The 19,244-nt window shown below is 47.3% G+C and overlaps 1 protein-coding gene across 3 annotated transcripts in view; it reads left to right on the top strand.

The window, feature by feature from the left end:
* The window catches only part of TMC3 (transmembrane channel like 3), a 97,318-nt gene that overhangs the window by 17,068 nt on the left and 61,006 nt on the right, over positions 1 to 19,244 (top strand). For all 3 annotated transcript variants that reach the window (XM_085849482.1, XM_085849483.1, XM_085849484.1), the window contains 7 exons: positions 5,232 to 5,338; positions 5,457 to 5,555; positions 6,323 to 6,465; positions 6,712 to 6,859; positions 7,288 to 7,331; positions 12,471 to 12,618; positions 19,086 to 19,195. In XM_085849482.1, the coding sequence (XP_085705608.1) occupies positions 5,232 to 5,338; positions 5,457 to 5,555; positions 6,323 to 6,465; positions 6,712 to 6,859; positions 7,288 to 7,331; positions 12,471 to 12,618; positions 19,086 to 19,195 (799 nt within the window). The remainder of the gene's footprint in view (positions 1 to 5,231; positions 5,339 to 5,456; positions 5,556 to 6,322; positions 6,466 to 6,711; positions 6,860 to 7,287; positions 7,332 to 12,470; positions 12,619 to 19,085; positions 19,196 to 19,244) is intronic.

Genomic DNA, 19,244 nt, shown 5'->3' with positions numbered 1-19,244 from the left:
AACATCAGAACTTGGTCATAAAAAGGTGATCTTGATTGTTTTTTGTTTTTTTTAAAGGTCGATACTTTGGGTCCTAGGTGGATTCCATTACACCTTTTGGCATCCATGATAGGAGATTACAACCAATGAGAGGAGATGGAGAAAAAAAAATTATCACCATGCACAAAGCCATCAAATGATAGTCTTGGTTAAATATAAAGAGACAAGAAGGGAAGCCGGTGGATCAGACAGAAAACTGAGTTACCTGATGGTCACAATGTAAAACTGCAATGGAATGGGCTGGGCACACAGCAATAAGGACGGGCAGCTGAAGGGCAAGAATGACAAACTGGCAACTTCCAGAAGGACCTGGAAAGAGTCGAGGAAGACTGACGATTAGATTGAAAAATTCACTGCATATCACAATGGGTCTGCCATGCAGGGAATCCTTACTACAATTCACGGACCGGTGTTTGTGTGTTTGGCGCGCTGCTCCTCCTACAGTTCTGGGCCGATTACACCCAGACTTGCTATATATGATCAGCATGACCCCAATTAGTGAATCGGGGTGTTTGTATCTTTGCCGATGGTCTTGGGGAGGGGGGGGACTCAAATTCTCTATGTCGATGTGTATCGTGTAGCACCCCCTCCAGGTGGTGGAGGGTATTACAAGTCCCCACCATTTGCAGAGCAGTACTCCTTTCCGGCCACGTTTTCCCATGCGGTGAGGAGTTTGAATTATAAGGAGTCGGTATGTTTTTGCTTCATGCACGTAACCTGGGTTCTTTATTTTTCCTATACAAAGCTGTCAGTTGCCGAAACACCGCTCAAATAAAGGTATGCATCACAAGAAGGTGTTGCATGCTCGGAAGAAGATCGTCCGTCAGGCGGATACTCTGCTGGTAGGAAATAATGGACCACGACACCATGTTAATTGAGGCCTTCCTCCTGCAATGGACTGAAATGGACGAGTCAAGTCAAGTCAAGGTCAGGTCAGGTATGGGAGCATGTGCCAGAACAGCGCGTCGCTGCGTCCACTTTCTGCCGGTACACCACGGGACTCCGTCTGGCCTTCCCCCAGGCAGATGCCTGGCCCATCCTCATCTCCTTGAGATGCTGGTCAACCTGCTGCAACCACGAGGCACGTGGTCAGCCCACTGGCCTCCTCCACTCACGAGACTCCCTCGCTGAGAGAATCTGGTGAGCAGGATCAGCATCAGGAAAACGAGCCACATGTCCATACAGCCGCAACTGACGCTCACAGACCATGCAGGTAACAAATCTCATCCGAGTCTCTCTCAGCAACTGCTCGTTGGACACAAAATCTGACCAGCGAAAGCCAAGGATTCTCCGAAGAGACCTGGTACCAAAGGAATTGAGTCTCCGTTTCAGATCCTTGGTCAGAGTCCAAGTCTCGCATCCATAGAGCAAGACTGGAAGCACCAAGACCTGAAGACTTGGACTTTCGTCCTCCTGCACAAGTACCAGCAGTGCCACACCCCATGATCCAGTGAATCCTTTACTTCCTTGGCCCAACCCAAACATCTATTGACCTCTCACTCACAGCCAGCAGAGACATGAATATCACTGCCAAGGTAAGTGAATCTCTCCACGACCTCAACATCCTCACCACAAACGGGTACAGACAGGACAGCAGCATCCAAGATGTCATTGAAATCCTGGACCTTAGTTTTGACCCAGGAAACTCATAATCCCAGGGGCTCTGACTCCTCATTCAGCACCTCGAGGGCCCCCAAAAGGATATCTAAAGTCTCCGCAAAGATGACTGCATCATCTGCGAAATCAAGGTCCGAGATCTTGACATTCCCAAATGACGCACCGCAACTTGATCTCTCCGACATCCTCCCTAAAATCCAGTCCATACAAGTGCTGAAAAGTGTGGGGGCAAGTACACATCCCTGACGAACTCCAGTAACAACTGGAAATAAGTCAGAGATGGTACCACCACACTTCACAGCACTCTCAGTACCAGAGTGGAGTTCAGACATCAGATCGATCAGTTTTGGTGGCACCCCACGAAGACCAAGAATCCTCCAGAGGACATCCCGATTCACTGAATCGAACGATTTACAGAGATCAACATAGGCTGCAAGCAGCCCCTGCCGAAACTCTCGTCTGCGTTCGGTGAGGACACGAAGGGCAAGGATACGGTCAATCGTTGACCTCTTTGGTGTAAAGCCTGACTGCTCTGGATGCTGGTGCTCAAGCAGATGGTGGCGAACCCTATGAAGAATTATCCGAGCAAAGACCTTGCCCAGCACTGAGAGCAGCGTCACCCCTCGGTAGTTGTTGCAGTCTTGGCGATCACGCTTCCCTTTCCAGAGAGGAACAACAAGGCCCCTCTTCCAATCAGTTGGGATGATGCCTGTGTTCCAGACAAAGCACAAAACTGCATGCAACGACACGAGTGCAGCATTTCCACCAGCCTTGAGAAGTTCGGCATGGATGCCACAGATCCCTGGAGCTTTGCCCCGTTTCAACCGGTTCACCACAGCCTGTGTTTCCACAAGCGAAGGTGGACCACAGTTGATTCGAGGGTCAGCAACAGGGATTGTAACACCCTTGACGTCCAACTCGACAGCTGGGGGATCAGCCTGGTACAACCGCTCAAAGCAACCGGCCCAGCGGGCCTTCACTTCAGACTCCTCTGTCAAGAGCCTACCACTCTCTGCTCGAACTGCAGTGCTCCGAGGGATGGGCTTGGATGAACGCAATGCGCGAATTCCCCTGTAAGCAGGACGAGAATCACCTGTCCACAGGTGATGCTCTACCCCGTCACAGATTCCTCGCACATAGGCCTCCTTGTCCACCCTCAGTGCACGTACAGTTTTACGCCTCAGCTCTCTGAACAGCTCAGCTCTGCCATTCAGCCTGGCCCTGCGACTCTGGTCAATGGTATCCAGTGTCCTTTGAGTGGCAAAATTCTTCTTTGCCCTGCGGTGAGCTCCAAGACATCCACTGGCAACATCAAGGACGGTGGTCTTGAAGGTAATCCATAACTCTTCAGGACCCCCCAAAGCACACAGACACCCCAAATGTCCACTCAGCCTGTTCGCAAACTCCTCAGCTACTCTCCCATCCTTGAGCTTGCCAACATCCAGCCGAGGCTGGGATGGTACCATTCTCCATGATTTAAGGTGCAGCTTTAGAGTTGCTACAAAAAGCCTGTGGTCAGTATTGAGGAACTGAGCACTCCGGTAGACCCTGCAGTTCTGGATCATCCTCCAACGACCGTCAATGAGGACATGGTCAATCTCCTTTGCCACACCGCCAGCGTTGGAATACCAAGTCCAGTGATGAGCTTGTGGCCGCTGAAACCATGAACCGGCCACCCTATGTCCATGACTTCTTGCAAAGTCAAGGAACTTAGTGCTATTCTGGTTCATAGTTCCTGACCCATGGGGACCAACACACACCTCATAACCATCCCTATCAGTTCCAGTCGATGCATTGAAATCCCCCAAGAGTAGAAGTGTATCTCGTCTGGGGCACTGATCAACCACAGACTCGAGTGTGGCGTAGAATGCATCCTTCACGGTGAGATCACTCGCCTCAGTCGGAGTATAAACAGAGACCAGGGAAATGACACCCAAGGAGTGACGAATCCTTAATCTCATAATACGCTCGTTGACCGGTGTTACCTCAATTATCATTGGGCTCAGCTTATTGGACACAGCTGCAGCAACTCCTTGAGTATGGTAACCATCGGAGCGACCAGACCAATAGTAGGTGTAACCACCCACCATTATCTCGCCGCAATCCGGTCTCCGAACCTCAGAGAGAGCTGCAATCCCGATGTCCAAACGCTTGAGCTCAGATGATAACAGAGACAGGTAGTCATCCTCTCTTAGGGATAGGACATTCCAGGCACCCACCCAAAGGGACCACCTCAGGTTAACCCAAGGAGACCGCCGTCTGGTGGACGACACCTCAGCACCACTCCGACACACTCTCCCGCAATCTGACCCAGGGAGGTTACCCCGTGTTTTCCCTCCTTTCATCAAAGATTGGGGGTCCCGAAGGCTTTGCCCAAATCCCGTCATCCGGTGAGCTGCCCTGCGAAGGGAAGCTGCACAGGAGGTACTCCCACGGAGTGGGTTTTCAGATTTTTTTGTGTTTTGCGGAATGAAGGGTTTTACGGTGGCCGGAGTGCAAATCCTGCCACCAACCTCCTCATAAAAAAGTAACCCGACTGCAGGAGGACGTCCGCAGACACAGTTGGGCACTAGATATGGATGGCCGTTGGCTCACAAGGAGCTCCTCCGCCCTTTGACAAGTCAAGACAAGCAAATATATGGGGAGCATTTTTTATTTCGAAAAATCTCGGCTCATGGAAGAGCTAAACTAAAGAGGGCGTGGCACCGTCACTGACTGATATGGGATCAAAAGTGGGACAGGGAGGTAAAGACATCGCACATGAGTGGATGAGTGGCAGAAGGGAATTAATGAGGTGGATGAGGTCAGCGAGAGCATAAATAAGCAGTGGTGGGTACTAGATGAATTATTCGTTACTATGGGCAGCACTCTTGATAGATGAGAGGGAGGAATCGGTTCCACACATGAGAGGATGGACTACAGAGTAAGGAACTAAGTAATTGCTCAGCTTATAATTGGTGAGGGTAATCGGGCGTGGGATTTTGGAAGGACTCGTGTGACTTGGATGGGTTGAAGAGGATAGGTGGGCAAAAGGGTGGTCGGAGCGATTATTTGATTTTTCTCCATTTCTGCAGAGATGGAGGCTGCAGTCACTGACCTCTGACATCTGGTATACTGCTCCACACAGAGCCGAGTCATTCCTCAATTGGTATAGAGAATTACCTTGGGAAGTGGGGAGATCATTGATGTTAACCAAGAACAGGATCGATCCTAAAACACTGCCTCTCAGGACAGCAACTTCAAGATGTAGACGAGATGGAATGCCATGAAGAGCAACTCATTGTTTCCTCATTTTCCAAGCTTTCAGAATTCAGAAAATCTGAAAAACCATTCAATGAGGACCCTCTGAACACCATCAGCAAACATCTTGTTAATTAATGGCTGGCTGCCAGACACCATTGTAAGCTCAGGAGATGTCCAGAAAGATGGTGCTAATCTTTGAGAATTTGTACATCGTTGTGTTAAATATCCAATGTTTACCATCTTTTGTCGTTGGCTGAGCGATCGCAAATGACTGATGTTTCCTCGTCCGGCCGATGCGCAGTTCCTCTCCCGTCAGCACCTGTCTCCTGCAGGTCATTTTGGTTCTGGTGTTGCTTCCTACTTCATCTTCCTACGCTGGCTTTTTGGCATCAACATTGTGCTGATGGCCATGACGATGGCTTTCATCATCATTCCAGAGGTGATCGTTGTGTCCAAGTACACCCAGCTGCATGTGTCCGTGTAAGAATTATCCTCGTACAGCATGAAGTTGTGAATGACAATATTCCTTGATCCCAAATTCCCCTCCACCTTCGCAGGTCCTGGCTGGAGCTCCCTTTGGCAGTACTTCCCGAAAACAAATACCTTCAGATAAGATGGAAGAAGCGCAAGACCTGGACACCATATGGTCTCTTGGGGTGGGTCCTTGGCCACAAAGTGAAAAATGACCTCACCAGACTTGCCAGGATTCTCCAAATTAGTCAACGTCCATTGTTTTTGTCTTTTGGTATGAAGGTTCTGGGAGGGCAAGGAGTGAAGGTGGGGTTGGGAGGGAGGGCTGGGTGTTTACCACCGGTGCACTCACGCAGCGTGCCTCCGTAGTTTATTGGTTTCACAGGGACCATCCCATTAGTGAACTAGCTTAACAGTGGCCCATGGAAACACATTCCACTGTGAACTGTGATTTCCAGATTTCCCAAAGGGAAGGAAGACGTATTGTGACCCCGTGAAAGTCTGCGACTCTATTTAGCCTGTCAGCCGGTGCAGCGGTTAATGGGGGTTTTTCAATATGGAGGTGTGTGTGTGTGTGTGTGTGTGTGTGTGTGTGTGTGTGTGTGTGTGTGTGTGTGTGTGTGTGTGTGTGTGTGTGTGTGTGTGTGTGTGTGTGTGTGTGTGTGTGTGTGTGTGTGTGTTTGAATCTTTTTACCTTTTTTGGATACAAGGCCAAGGCTCATGGAAGAGAGAGAGAGAGAGTATCCATTCTACCAAGAGGGGCAGTGTGCCGTTTCAGTTTTTGTCATCAAAATCTTCAAAAAAAGACATTTATCTCAAGAATATGGAGAATCTTGATCAATAAAATTTACTTTTTCTTAAGCTGCTATTTTCGTCAAGTTTAGTTTGAGTATAAAAGTGGTTTTGCATTTTGAGTTGCTTTCCAGTTTATTTTATGTTTTCCCCCTCACAGGGTTACCTGCAGTACTCAGTGCTGTTCTATGGCTACTACGGCAGTGAAAGAAAGCTTGGCAGCTTTGGCTACCGTCTCCCTCTTGCCTACTTCCTGGTTGGCATGGCTGGATTTGCTTACAGCTTCATTGCCCTTCTTCGCAAGTATGTTGGGACAACCCAAACAGGGGGCAGTACGCAATGGTCACGCGGATTGTCACAAGTTCAACACTAGGCCTCAGCAGTACTGTTTTGCCTTGATGCAGCTTCATCGGCGGAACTAAAATCGGTTGATATAACATTCAGGAGCAGAAACCAATAACTGAATTGAGGGATTCCCCGAACCTTAGTTGGTATACCTCGACATGATGGACGTTATTCTAACTCTTGTTTTTTCCATTCCCACTCGAGGATGGCCAAGAATTCTCGTTTAAGCCTCAGCAGCACGTCTGAGGAGAACTTCACCTTTTGCTGGAAGGTTTTCTGCGCTTGGGATTATCTCATCGGGAGCAGTGAGGCGGCAGAGAGCAAGGTTGCTGCGATTGCCACCACTATCAGGGTAAATGATACATGGCACAAGGTTCATGAAATACCGACCATGCCTTTTAGTTATCCTGATGATGAATTGAATATATTGCCGTAGTTTACATTTAGCTGCATTGTTCAAGTTTAAGGTCATCGGAGATCGTTGAGCCCAGGAGAAGTGAACCGAGATGTCCCGTACATCCAGGGACAAGTTCAGTCATGTGATCTGAGCGAAGTTCACTAAATATATCTTTCGATATCAGTAAACTTTGGTGTTAAGAGAAGTTTTTCAATAATATTTATGTGGCTGATACTGATCTTTGTTCCCCTTGGAGTGGGATGGGATTCTAAATTTGGAACCTGAAATCTGAAAACCCTTTATCTCCAGAACTTGTATCATGTCGGGTAATCCAGTTTTACTTGTCAGTGGCATCATTGTACGGTGATTTGTCTTCATTGCAGGAGTCGATTTTGGAAGAGCAGGAAAAGAAGAAGAGTGAAAACAGGTTTGTCATCGGCGTGAGTCGAATTGTAAAGCACAATTCAATATTCAATCCATTAAATGTACAAACAAGACGCTGCGCACCAGCAGATGCTCTGGAGGGAAATGGACCTTTATTCTTTGGCGAAATCACAGATTGAGGCTTGAACACACCAGATGTCAAAATCTTTTTATTTAATTTTCTGTTGGTGTGTGTGTGTGTGTGTGTGTGTCTGCCTGCCTTTGTCCATGTATAACCACAAACTTACTACACAGGTGGTCCAAAGTGACGTCACAGGTCTCCAGGTAATGTCAGGTCCAAGTGACATCAGGTATAAATGATGTCAAAATGTTCCTTTCCCCTCTCTACATTCACCCTGTATTCTCAAGCCTCACCTCTTATCAGTCCTCTTTTTTTTCCTGGTCTGCTCCGAAAATCACATCCAAACTATGACTGAACTCGGTAGATCACAAATCTCCACCTGGTATATTATTAGTTTATGTTTTGTATCCCATTAATAGGCCCGATCTGGATTCGGACCTGAATTAAAATTTAATTGGCTTGTTCTCGTCATCTACCCAACTCATCCGCCTAGTTTCGTCCGAATCCGTCCACAACTTTTTGAGATATCCTGCTATATATCGTTTTTGGCCTGATCTCTCAATGGTGAAAAATCACTAAAAAAAATATTCTCGAATCCAGATCCGGATTCGTATCTTCCCAAAAATCTTATCATTTCGTCCTTGTCACACACCGAAGCTCTCCCCAAAATTTCATCCGAAACCGTGCACAACTTTTTCAGATATTTTGTTCACAAACAAACAAACAAACAAACAAACAAACAGACAGACAGGGGAGAAAACAAAACCTCCATCCACCTTCGGTGGTGGACGTAATTATCCCATCCCAGTTTATACAGCAATGCTTTCAGCCTCGTGTTGGCTTTGTGGTTAGGGTGGCTGGCTTGGGATCTTAGGGTCCTGAGATTGAGCCCCTGTTGTTCATTGAATTAACACTAGGTGGGGTTGACTCAGACTGTCATCCTTCTGAGGTCGGCGAAATAAGTACCAGTGTACTGGTAATCGGAGCACTGCATCACCGGCACAGCCGTGCCCTCAGCCAATGATGCTACCTGCAGCCTTGTGCTGCATATGAAGGAGGAGGAGGAGGAGGAGGAGCACTACATTTTTCAGGCTTTTAATCATCTCTCCTTCCACCCTCAGTGTGATGAGTGCTTACATAGTGCTGAACTTGGTATTCTGAAAAGGAACCTGACACACATTAAGTGTAGGTGCATGACAATTAACCCCAACATGCCTGCAGTCCCTGACCTCTCTCTCTCTCTCTCTCTCTCTCTCTCTCTCTCTCTCTCTCTCTCTCTCTCTCTCTCTCTCTCTCTCTCTCTCTCTCTCTCTCTCCCTCTCTCCCTCTCTCCCTCTCTCCCTCTCTCCCTCTCTCCCTCTCTCCCTCTCTCCCTCTCTCCCTCTCTCCCTCTCTCCCTCTCTCCCTCTCTCCCTCTCTCCCTCTCTCCCTCTCTCCCTCTCTCCCTCTCTCCCTCTCTCCCTCTCTCCCTCTCTCCCTCTCTCCCTCTCTCCCTCTCTCCCTCTCTCCCTCTCTCCCTCGTTCCTGTTCCTCTCTCTCCCTCGTTCCTGTTCCTCTCTCTCCCTCGTTCCTGTTCCTCTCTCTCTCTCGTTCCTGTTCCTCTCTCTCTCTCGTTCCTGTTCCTCTCTCTCTCTCGTTCCTGTTCCTCTCTCTCTCTCGTTCCTGTTCCTCTCTCTCTCGTTCCTGTTCCTCTCTCTCTCGTTCCTGTTCCTCTCTCTCTCGTTCCTGTTCCTCTCTCTCTCGTTCCTGTTCCTCTCTCTCTCGTTCCTGTTCCTCTCTCTCTCGTTCCTGTTCCTCTCCCCCCTCCCCGCCACACTCTGCTACACCCCCACCCATTCACACTTATCTGTCCCCTCAGCTCTGGTCTCCGTTCCAACATCATATATATATATATATATATATATATATATATATATATATATATACTGTATACATATATACTGTATACATATATACATACGAGATCCACTGAAAAAGTAACGTGACTGACTTTACAGAAATTTTATTCCAAAAAATATATTGAAATCACAGCTTGTCCCCTTCAAAATAGTTTCCCTCCAGTCTCACACACTTGTCCATCCTCTTCTTCCACACTTCGATGCACCCCCGGAAGGCTTCATCTGAAATCCTCCGGAGCTCCGTCGTCACTGCGCTTTTGATGGCCTCCACATCAGGAAATCGGGTCCCCCTCGATCACCCCCTTGAGCTTGGGGAATAGGAAAAAAAAATCACAGTCTGGCGAATACGGGGGTTGCTCCAGAGATGTCTTGTTCCTCTCCCCCAGAAAATGTCGGATGCTCAGGGCACTGTGAGCAGGGGCGTTGTCATGGTGGAGCACCCAGGCGTTGTTCTCCCACAGATCCCTCCTCTTGTCCCGGACTGATCTCATGAGGCGCCGGAAGATCTCCTTGTACACGTATTGATTCACTGTTTGACCCTGTGGTAGAAACTCGAAGTGGACGATGTCCTTGATGTCAAAAAACGCGATGAGCATCACCTTGACTTTCGACTTCGACATCCTTGCTTTCTTTGATCTTGGTGATGCCGGACTTTTCCACTGACTCTGCCGTTTGGTCTCAAGATCGTATTCGAATATCCACGATTTGGCTGGGGAGGCCCCCCACGAGCATCATCCAGTGAACAGGCCCCCTAAGAGCATCATCCAGAGTCATTACGCCAGTAATGACTCTCCTGAGCAGGTCTGGATCGTCCTCAAGGCACTCGATAATGTCTTGACAGACAGTGACTCTTTCTGTTTCTGGCCCTCGGCCAACAGGTTGGGGACCATCTTTGCACACACCTTGCGCATTTCGCGATTTTCAGTGATGATGCTCCAGACAGTGTCCTTGCTGATGGAAAGTTCCTCAGCAATCATCCGCACCGCGAGTCGACTATCTGCGCGCACCATCTGCTTCACACGCTCGATGTTGTCCGCCGTTCTGCTCGTTGAAGGTCTTCCAGACCGTGGATAGTCTTCAACCTCCTCCCGTCCCTCTTTGAACCTCTTGTGCAATTGAACTGCATGTGTACGTGACATCGTTTCTTCCCCGTAGACTTGCTGCAGCATTGCGAACGATTCGGAAGGTGTTTTGCCAATCTTGACAAGAAACTTCAGATTGGCTCTCTGCTCACGACTCGTAGCACAACGGCTCAGACTAGACAACGTGTAAAGCCCGACCTGTAAAAAATCACACAATGAGCGCAATCAACCATCACCAATCATATATATATATATATATATATATATATATATATATATATATATATATATATATATATATATATATATATATATATATATATATATATATTGCTGGAATGTTGTGAAAGACTGTGATACAACCCGTTCATTCAAGTTCTGTAAGTGGAGCACACATCAGGCTCAGTCCTGTTACTTTTTAGACGGCCCTCATATACCACCCATCGCTTCACTGATGGGAATACTGAGAGGGGGGAGAAAAAGATGTGGTAAAGAGAGAGGCAGAGGGAGGAGGGTTGGGGGAGCCAGAAGGAATGGAGAGTGAAAAGGTTGGGGGAAGGGAAGACAGCATGAGGTGAGAGGAAAGGAAGGCAGACGTGCGGTGGAGCGTGAATTACTATTCGTACCGTCTCATCAAAATGCTTCTGCAGAGAATAACAGTGCAGATGGAAACAAAATAATGTCTGAAATCCATTTTCTACCTGTCATAATATAAATACGGCCCACAGACAAACACCTCTTGGACATGTCTGGATATATACACAGTCCAGACGTGTACGGAGCCAAGACTTCAGGAGACAAACACCGCCCGCACACGCCCGGAGCCAAAGACTGCCCGGACGCTTCCGAAGTCAAACACCACCTGGACGCTTCCAAAGACAAACACCACCCGGACGCGCCTGAAGACACACTGTCCAGACGCGTCTGGAGCCAAACACGTTATCAAATATATTTGCTTTGAAACTCATAAGGAGAACCATATAACCGTGATAAAGCAAATCAGATAACCAAATGCTGTAGAAACAGTCGCGAGGCCAATGGAAAACCTGATAAAAACCTCCATAAGATATGGGATGAAACTTTACCACCACGGAACCTGTAACAGGCATGGCATGTTCACACACCCACGGAGAGTCTGTGCAGATCCAAATCTACCTATATGTACCACGTCCGTGTGTGCCGTCCATGTCCCTCTACCTTGGAGTAACTGTCGACTGTACATCCCGATCGGGACACAAACTGTACCGCTATCGACTGTATAGTGCTCGGTAAGTGGCTTAAGCACTCAAGCAAGCACTCCAACAGAACGCCTGCATTGGGAAGCGATTGCCAATTACCGTCGATAAACCCATGCACCCAGAAATGCCCAAGTAACGTCCAAATTGGACAAATAAACATTTTTTTAGGAGTCGTAACTGCTGCTAAGTTTCAATTCTGGAGTTGAAATTTTGTAATTCGGCTTAGTTTAAGAGATCCTCGAGGTTATGGCATGTGCAGAAATGAAATAAAGCCACAAACGCTGGTGTCTCCGGGTGTTTATAAGCATTGCAATGTACCCAGCAATTTGTAGCTATGATGAGCAGGCATTCCATAATATGAGTGAGGAAAGTGAAAAAATAAAAGATGGTGGTGTGGCTGGACTTACTCAAGACGGAACAACACTGCGGGTAGGGCGGGCTTACCCCATGACATGACGGAGTGATACCATGGGTGGGTTCGGACTTGTGCCATGACGGACCAACACCGCGGGTGGAGGCGAGCTTACCCCATTACACAGTGACACTGTGGGTGAGTTCAGGCTTATGCCATGATGGAGCAACACCGTGGGTGGGGGTGGGCTTACCCCATGAAGGAGAGACTCCGCGGGTGAGCTTACTGCATGACGGAGGAACACAGTGGGTGGGGGCAGACTTTCCCCATGACAGAAAGACACTGTGGGTGAGCTTACTACATGACGGAGGAACGCCTGCATTGGGATAATTATATCCCAATGATAACTAGTTAATAATTATAATCAATATTGGTGAGTTTGAATGAAAGAAGGAAGAATACTTATATTTGGAACTGTTTGACACATTCAGGGCAGTACGTGTCTGCCTGAGGATCTTGGCCAACGTCCTGGTGCTTCTGTGTCTTGCTGGGAGCATTTACATAATTTACTTTGTGGTCGATCGATCACAGAAGCTGGAGCAGATGAAGGCCCAGCTAACACTTTGGGAGAAGAATGAGGTGAGTTTGTGATCTATGAATGATGACGTGCTTGTCTGACTTATTGTCATGCACTCACCATGAGTTGCATGGTGAACTCATGACGGCACTGATAACTCATAGTTTTTAACAGAAAACAACCAGAAAAGGAAACTTTAACTTTGTCACAATTTTGATTATTAGGCCTACTTTTAAAACCATCGTCAAACAAACCCACTTATCTAAACCCACCTGACAGTGCCATAAGATGAAATCATAAATTGTTTTTTATTAATTACAAGCTAATTTACCTGTTAAGGATGGCTGATTAGATGCCATGGGATTTGAGAGGGCCGTAGAACAACAACAACAATCTCGTGACAAACTGAACTAGAGCGAAGTCGATGACTCGCCATCGTACATCCCCACTTTCTCCACCAAAATTAAAGTTGAGAGATGGCAAAAAGTTCCACCAGGAATGACCCAATATCAAATTTTGAGTTAACTTTTTTTTTCTGGTTTGACCCATGTGACCCCAAGTCCCCACCTCTGTGGAATGAATTGGGAAATTGGGACTTTTTCTCTGCCACGTGGGACTTTTCACTACGCTACCAACCAAGATGAGCAGAACCTGAAAAAAAAGCGAGAAAAATTAATTAACTCTATTTTGTGCTCTCTGGTTTACCAATGGGGGCTTTTCGTTATGGCTGGTGACCTTCAAATGTTACTGTAGAAAGCCCTCAGACAGAAGGTCTTCGGGGTCTTAGGGTTCTTATGGGGTCCATAGGATCTACAGGGTCTTAGGGGTCTTCAAGGGTCTTAGAGTTATAAAGTGTTGAAAGGATCTAAGGGATCTTAGAGGTCTTATGGGTATAAAGGGTCTTGGGGGTATTAAGGGTCTTAAAGGGCCTTAGGGTTACAGAGGGTCTTGGGGGTATTGGGGTCTTGAGGGTTTTAGTGGTCTTGGGGGTCTTAAGGATCTTAAAGAGTATTGGGGAGTCATAAGGGTCTTAAGGGTTTAAGAGGGTCTTGGGGTCTTACAGGTCTTATTAGCCTCACGGGTCATACATGTCTTATGGCCCTTAAGGGTTTTGGGGGGTCTTAAGGTTCTTGACGGTCTTAAGGGGTCTAAAGGCACTAAATTGTCTCAGGGTATTAAAGGGTCTTTGGGGTGTCAAGGGGTCTAAAGGCATAGAGGGGTCTGGAACACGCATGCACAGATGCATGCACAGCTCCTTGTATAGTATAGAAAAACAGGTCAAACTAAATAAAGAAATCAGGGTGGGAAGAGGGGGCTGGGGGGGGTGGGAGGGATAAAATATGGAACAAAATAAAAGAGAGAAAAAAAGAAAATAAATACCAAGTGGGAAAGTTGAGGAGGGGAAGATGGGGTGATGCACAAATAATTTTGTGCAGGGCAGACTGTGCTGCCATGTTCGCAGCAACCTCCCACCCTGGCTCCCACCCTGATTTTGGTGGGTCAGCTGCAGTGCCATGTACTGGAGCACTCCGGCGTTTTTTTCTTAACATGGTCGATGCTCATGGAAGAGTAAGGTGACGTAGAGTGATGGCGTGACAGGAGGGCAGCGGGGCAACCCTTGGGACACAAGAAGCAAGAGAATGAATGAAAAGATATTGAGAGAGGAGGGAGGAAACACAAACCCTTAAGTAAGACTGTTGGTTTCGGAGGGTTTATTGATGGAAAGAGGATTGTGGGAAGGGATGGGGGGATGACATAAGATGATGGTGCACCATCTGCTTTCAGTCCTTGAAGAAAAAGTGGACTTGAACTTCCTCTTGAAGGTGGTTCTGTATATATATAGAAGAATTGTGAGGAGTAAAATCATTGAGGTGTGCAGTCAACCTTGATTTTAGGCGTTTAACCTGGAGGGGGTTACTGGAAGACCACGTGTATCCAGTAGGAGAGGGTTTGAGGGGCTGAGAGAGCAGAGGCAGTTTAACCAGTGGAGAAGTCACCAGACCTGAGATGTGACAGCAACAGACCCTGTGCTTCGGACTCATTGTGGGAGCTTCCAATAATATTTAAAGGTTTACATTCCACAGAATCCAAGAGACAAGTGATTCTGGGGCGCCAGCCCATAGCGAAGATCAGTATTCCATTAAGCTACAAACAATGACCACCTAGACTGTGAATAGTTACTGGTTTTCAAGGCATGGCTTGACTCGATAAAGGATGCCCAGTCCGCGGCTGGTTTTGGAGGCCAGCATTGCTATTTGGTTGGCCCAGGAGATGTCATGGCTGATGGTGAGGCCGACTTGTTCAAGAGACTGATAGTCTTCCCATGGCTGATCATGGGAATAGATAGGTGGGTTCATTTGGTGATCCTTCCACTTCGATAGACTGAGATTGAGAGATTTGCCAGGAATGAAGGACATGTTCCATTTATCTGACCAGTATGTAATCAATTCCAGATCAGCAGAGAGTGATGCAGCTGCTTTCTGCCTGTCTTTGGGATGGAGTACGACATGATACAATGTGGAGTCGTCTCAAAAATTAAATCTCAGAGAGGTCATTCACGTAGACGAGGAAAAAGACTGGACCCAATAAACTACTTTAGGGTACTTCAGCCTCCACTGGGAGAGGAGAAGGCTCCATTGATTGCAACATGTTGATTGCGTGAATGGAGGACGTCTGAAATCCAGGAATGAAGGTGGCCTTCTATGCCACAGGGGGAGAGCTTGGAAAGCAAAGCAGGATGTTAGACTGTGTCAAATGCAAAGGATATTTCCAAGGAGACAGTTCTTGATGATAGATTGAGATTTTGAGCCTCTAACGTTTTAAAGATTTTGAGACGAAGGAGCAGCGGCATATCCAGAGCTGAGCAACCAGGTTGGAATCCAAACTTAGGATTGGAGATCATGCTGTTTCAAAAGAGGAAAGACTTGACATCAACAGCGATGATGGATTCGATGGTTTTGGTTAAAATTGGATGTAAGCTTACTGGTCTTCAGTCGATAGGATCTCTTTTTGTACCCTTCTTGTGGACTGGAGTGCTGTTTGCTGACTTCCAGGCACATGGGAATCTATCTATAATTCCAATAATGTGTGTGTGTCTGTCTGTCTGTCTGTCTGTCTGTCTGTCTGTCTGTCTGTCTGTCTGTCTGTCTGTCTGTCTGTCTGTCTGTCTGTCTGTCTGCGACCGTGGTTTCTCGACGACCGCCGGTCCGATCTGATTGAAACTTGCTAGGAATATTGCCGGGGCCCCGCAGATGTGCCTTTTCGAGGTTTGATGTCAATCGGACAAGCGGTTCCCAAGTTACGGCCATTTTACTGCTTTTTCAGTGTTGAAAAGGTGTATATATGGCAGCTGAAGGTGTCGTCCCACCTTCTCACCGTATCATGCCAATTTTTTCCCAAATTATTAATAACCGGACGATCACCGGTCCGATCGGATTGAAACTTGCCAGGAATATTGCCGGGGACCCGCGGATGTGCCTTTTCGAGGTTTGATATCAATCGGACGAGCGGTTCCCAAGTTACGGCCATTTATCTGTCGACCAATGACAAGACACGATGCTATGACGTCACGAATGACGTCACAATTAATGTTTTTTTATTTATTTGCACGATTGACTGTCCGATCTGATTGAAACTTGCCAGGAATATTGCTGGGGACCCGCTGATGTGCCTTTTCAAGGTTTGATATTAATCGGACAAGCGGTTCCCAAGTTACGGCCATTTATCTGTCGACCAATATCTGCGGGAGAGGGGGACGGGAGGGGGGGATGAGAGTGGGGACGAGAGAGGAGGGGGAGAGAGGAAGGGCGAGACTAGGGGGTATAGAGGGGGGCAAGAGAGGGGGAGAGAGAGGAGGAGGGGAGAGAGGAGAGGGGTGAGAGGGGGCGAGAGGGGGTGGCAAGAGAGGGGAGGGAGAGAGAAGGGCGAGAGAGAGGGGGAGAGAGAAGGGAGATAGGAGGGGGATAGAGAAGGGCGAGAGAGGGGGAGCAAGAGAGGGGCGAGAGGAGGGGGGAGAGAGAAGGGCGATATAGGGGGGTGAGAGGGGGCAAGAGAAGGGAGAGAGGAGGTGGGAGAGAGAAGGGCGAGAGGGGGGCAAGAGAGAGGAGGGGGGACAGACGAGGGGGGAGAGAGAAGGGCAAGAGAGGGGGCAAGAAAAGGGAGAGAGGAGGGGGGAGAGAGAAGGGTGAGAGAGGGGAGGGACAGAGGAGGGGGGAGAGAGGAGGGGGAGAGAGGAGGACGAGAGAGAGGGGGCGTCACAATTCTTCTTCTTCGTTTTATATGATGTCACAATTGATGCTGGGGACCTGATACTGCAGGCACGAAGCAACACATACTGGCACTCACCTACGGGCCCGCCCCTACGGGCCCGCCCCTACAAGCCCGTACTAGTCAAACAAAGGAGGATATACAAGAGAGTACCAACAGAAGAAAAGCAAGAATGACAGAGCAGGATTGGAGAAAATGGGCACTGATGCCATCTCGGCTCATTGTCCATGTAGAATCAAGGCTGGACAGAACTTTCTCTCGCTTATCGAGTGAGGACATGGAGTGCAGGAGACAGTGGGTACATCATCGGAAAGCAGGTAGATGAGATATGGAGGAAAAGGCAGAGTTTAGACATTCTGCCTTATCTTGGGCAGAGTCTGTAGTAATGATGTTTGAGGTGAGGGACAGGATTGAGGGGAAGGATACACCAGTGATACACTTGACAAGGTGCCACCTTGACTTGGAGGAAGGAAACTGCCTGAAGGGTTCAGCATTGAGATTTGTAGGATTATGTTTTCTGCTTTGCCTCAGGATGGACACACGCTTGGTGCATTCCTAACAGAGTGAATTAAAGTTACCCTCAATCAAGTTAGTGTCTTCCTTGTTGAAAAAGCATGTTGCATGACTGCAACCACTTCCCTTCAGGATCCAGTGGATCAGGGTCGAGACGCGAGAGTATACGTTCCAAACCTGTGGTCCATGGATCTCAATGAGACCATATAAGGATGTCACGTGGATTCCGGAAGCCTACAAATTTTGAAAAAAGTGTTCAAATAAAAAAGAAGTTGCACAAAAATCTCTTTTTTTGTATACATAGTCGAGGCTCATGGAAGAGCAAGTACACTGTGAAAGGATCAGCACATAACAGACAAAAAGCAGGAAAACAGGAAAGGAAACTCCAAGGATGGAAAGAACCCACAGTGTCCTTCGTGAAGAGTGGGTGAGCTATCGCCGGCACCCTGAACAAACTACAAATTCCTACTCTAACCAGCAGAGGGCATTGCATCAGCGGCACACCGACGCCCTCAGCCAACGACGCCACCCCGCAGCCTTGTGCCGCATACGAACAAATAATTATTATGATTATGATAAAAGTAAATAAATCAAAGTCGATGGTGCAACCAGCGCACAACCTCATGACAAATTGTTCATCGATGGTATCATGCCTCAACAGGAAAGAGGTCGACAGGTGTACAGCATGGTCAAAAAGAGGGAAATGATGCCAAAAAGTTTGTGAACCACTCACTGCTCCAGAGGATGGATCAGAAAATTGCGGACGCGATGGGATAAACCGGTGCAAGAGAGAAGGTAGACTTTCATGAAAATATTCCCATATGGAATTAATATCAGGTGCTGTGGAGCTGGTGGTCCAATCCATTTGTGTGAGGGTATATTGAAGTCCCTGCCTTGTTGGCATTCCTGCAGACATTATTACTTCAAGCATGTGAAGGGAAAAGCGGGGTTAAGCAATTGGTTCATGTCCGTCCGTCCGTCTTATCAGTTTATGATCGAGGAACAGCTTATTTACATCGAATGTTATATTTTGAACATGAAACGGAACATAAAAAGGAAGATGAGTCTTTTGTTTTAACATACCTTGGCTGTGAATGTGTCCTAACCGCACAGGCGCAAGGAAGAGTAGATAATACCTTTACTCTCTCTCCACCTGCCTGGCAGTTAAACAAAATTGAAAATCATTCCAAACAGGAAAATTACTGTTTTTAAAGATGTTATAAAGGACACAAACAACATGCACAAATAACTGATGCTATGTGTCAGATAAGGTGGTGTAATGGACACTGCGTAAAAATGGTGGGAAATTCCGGAATTAATTTATTTATGCGTCTTTTCCAGTCTTTATTTTATTTAAATTTAATTATATACTTGAAGACTGTAGTACACGAATCACCTGACTTAATACTTCCAAGAACCTCCAGTTTTGCAGTTCTTCACTTTTAGTAAAGGTTCAATGGGGTTGTGTTATATGGGTGGGTGCTGTTCGGGACTGCTTCTGGACTATTTCAATATTGTACTAAACTTTCAGATTGTTTTTTTTTTTAAACAATCGTTAAAATCATTATTTTATCAAAATTGAAGTGCAGTACAAGTACTGTTCGTAGATACTCGTGTTCTATGAGCTCTCTAGTTTTATAAAAGCATCAAAACCAATCTTTATGCACAGCCATCTCATGTTGACCGAATATCCCCACTATGACTGTCTCTGTCTCTCTCTCTGTCTCTCTTTGTCTCTCTCCTTTTGCAGGTCAGCGTGGTGGTTTCTCTCATCACAATGTTGGCTCCCTCCGTCTTTGAATTGATCGCAACGCTGGAACAATATCACCCACGCAGCATGCTTCGCTTTCAGCTGGCCAGGTGTTGCACATCACTGCACTGATCCGAGAACGTGAGGACAGCAATGTGA

This window comes from Eptatretus burgeri, chromosome 12, assembly GCF_056783735.1.
Source record: "Eptatretus burgeri isolate ZD-2024b chromosome 12, Ebu_testis_v1, whole genome shotgun sequence".
NCBI lineage: Eukaryota > Metazoa > Chordata > Myxini > Myxiniformes > Myxinidae > Eptatretus > Eptatretus burgeri.
Note: the sequence above shows the minus strand (reverse complement) of the source record. Positions and strands in the feature narration are given on the sequence as shown.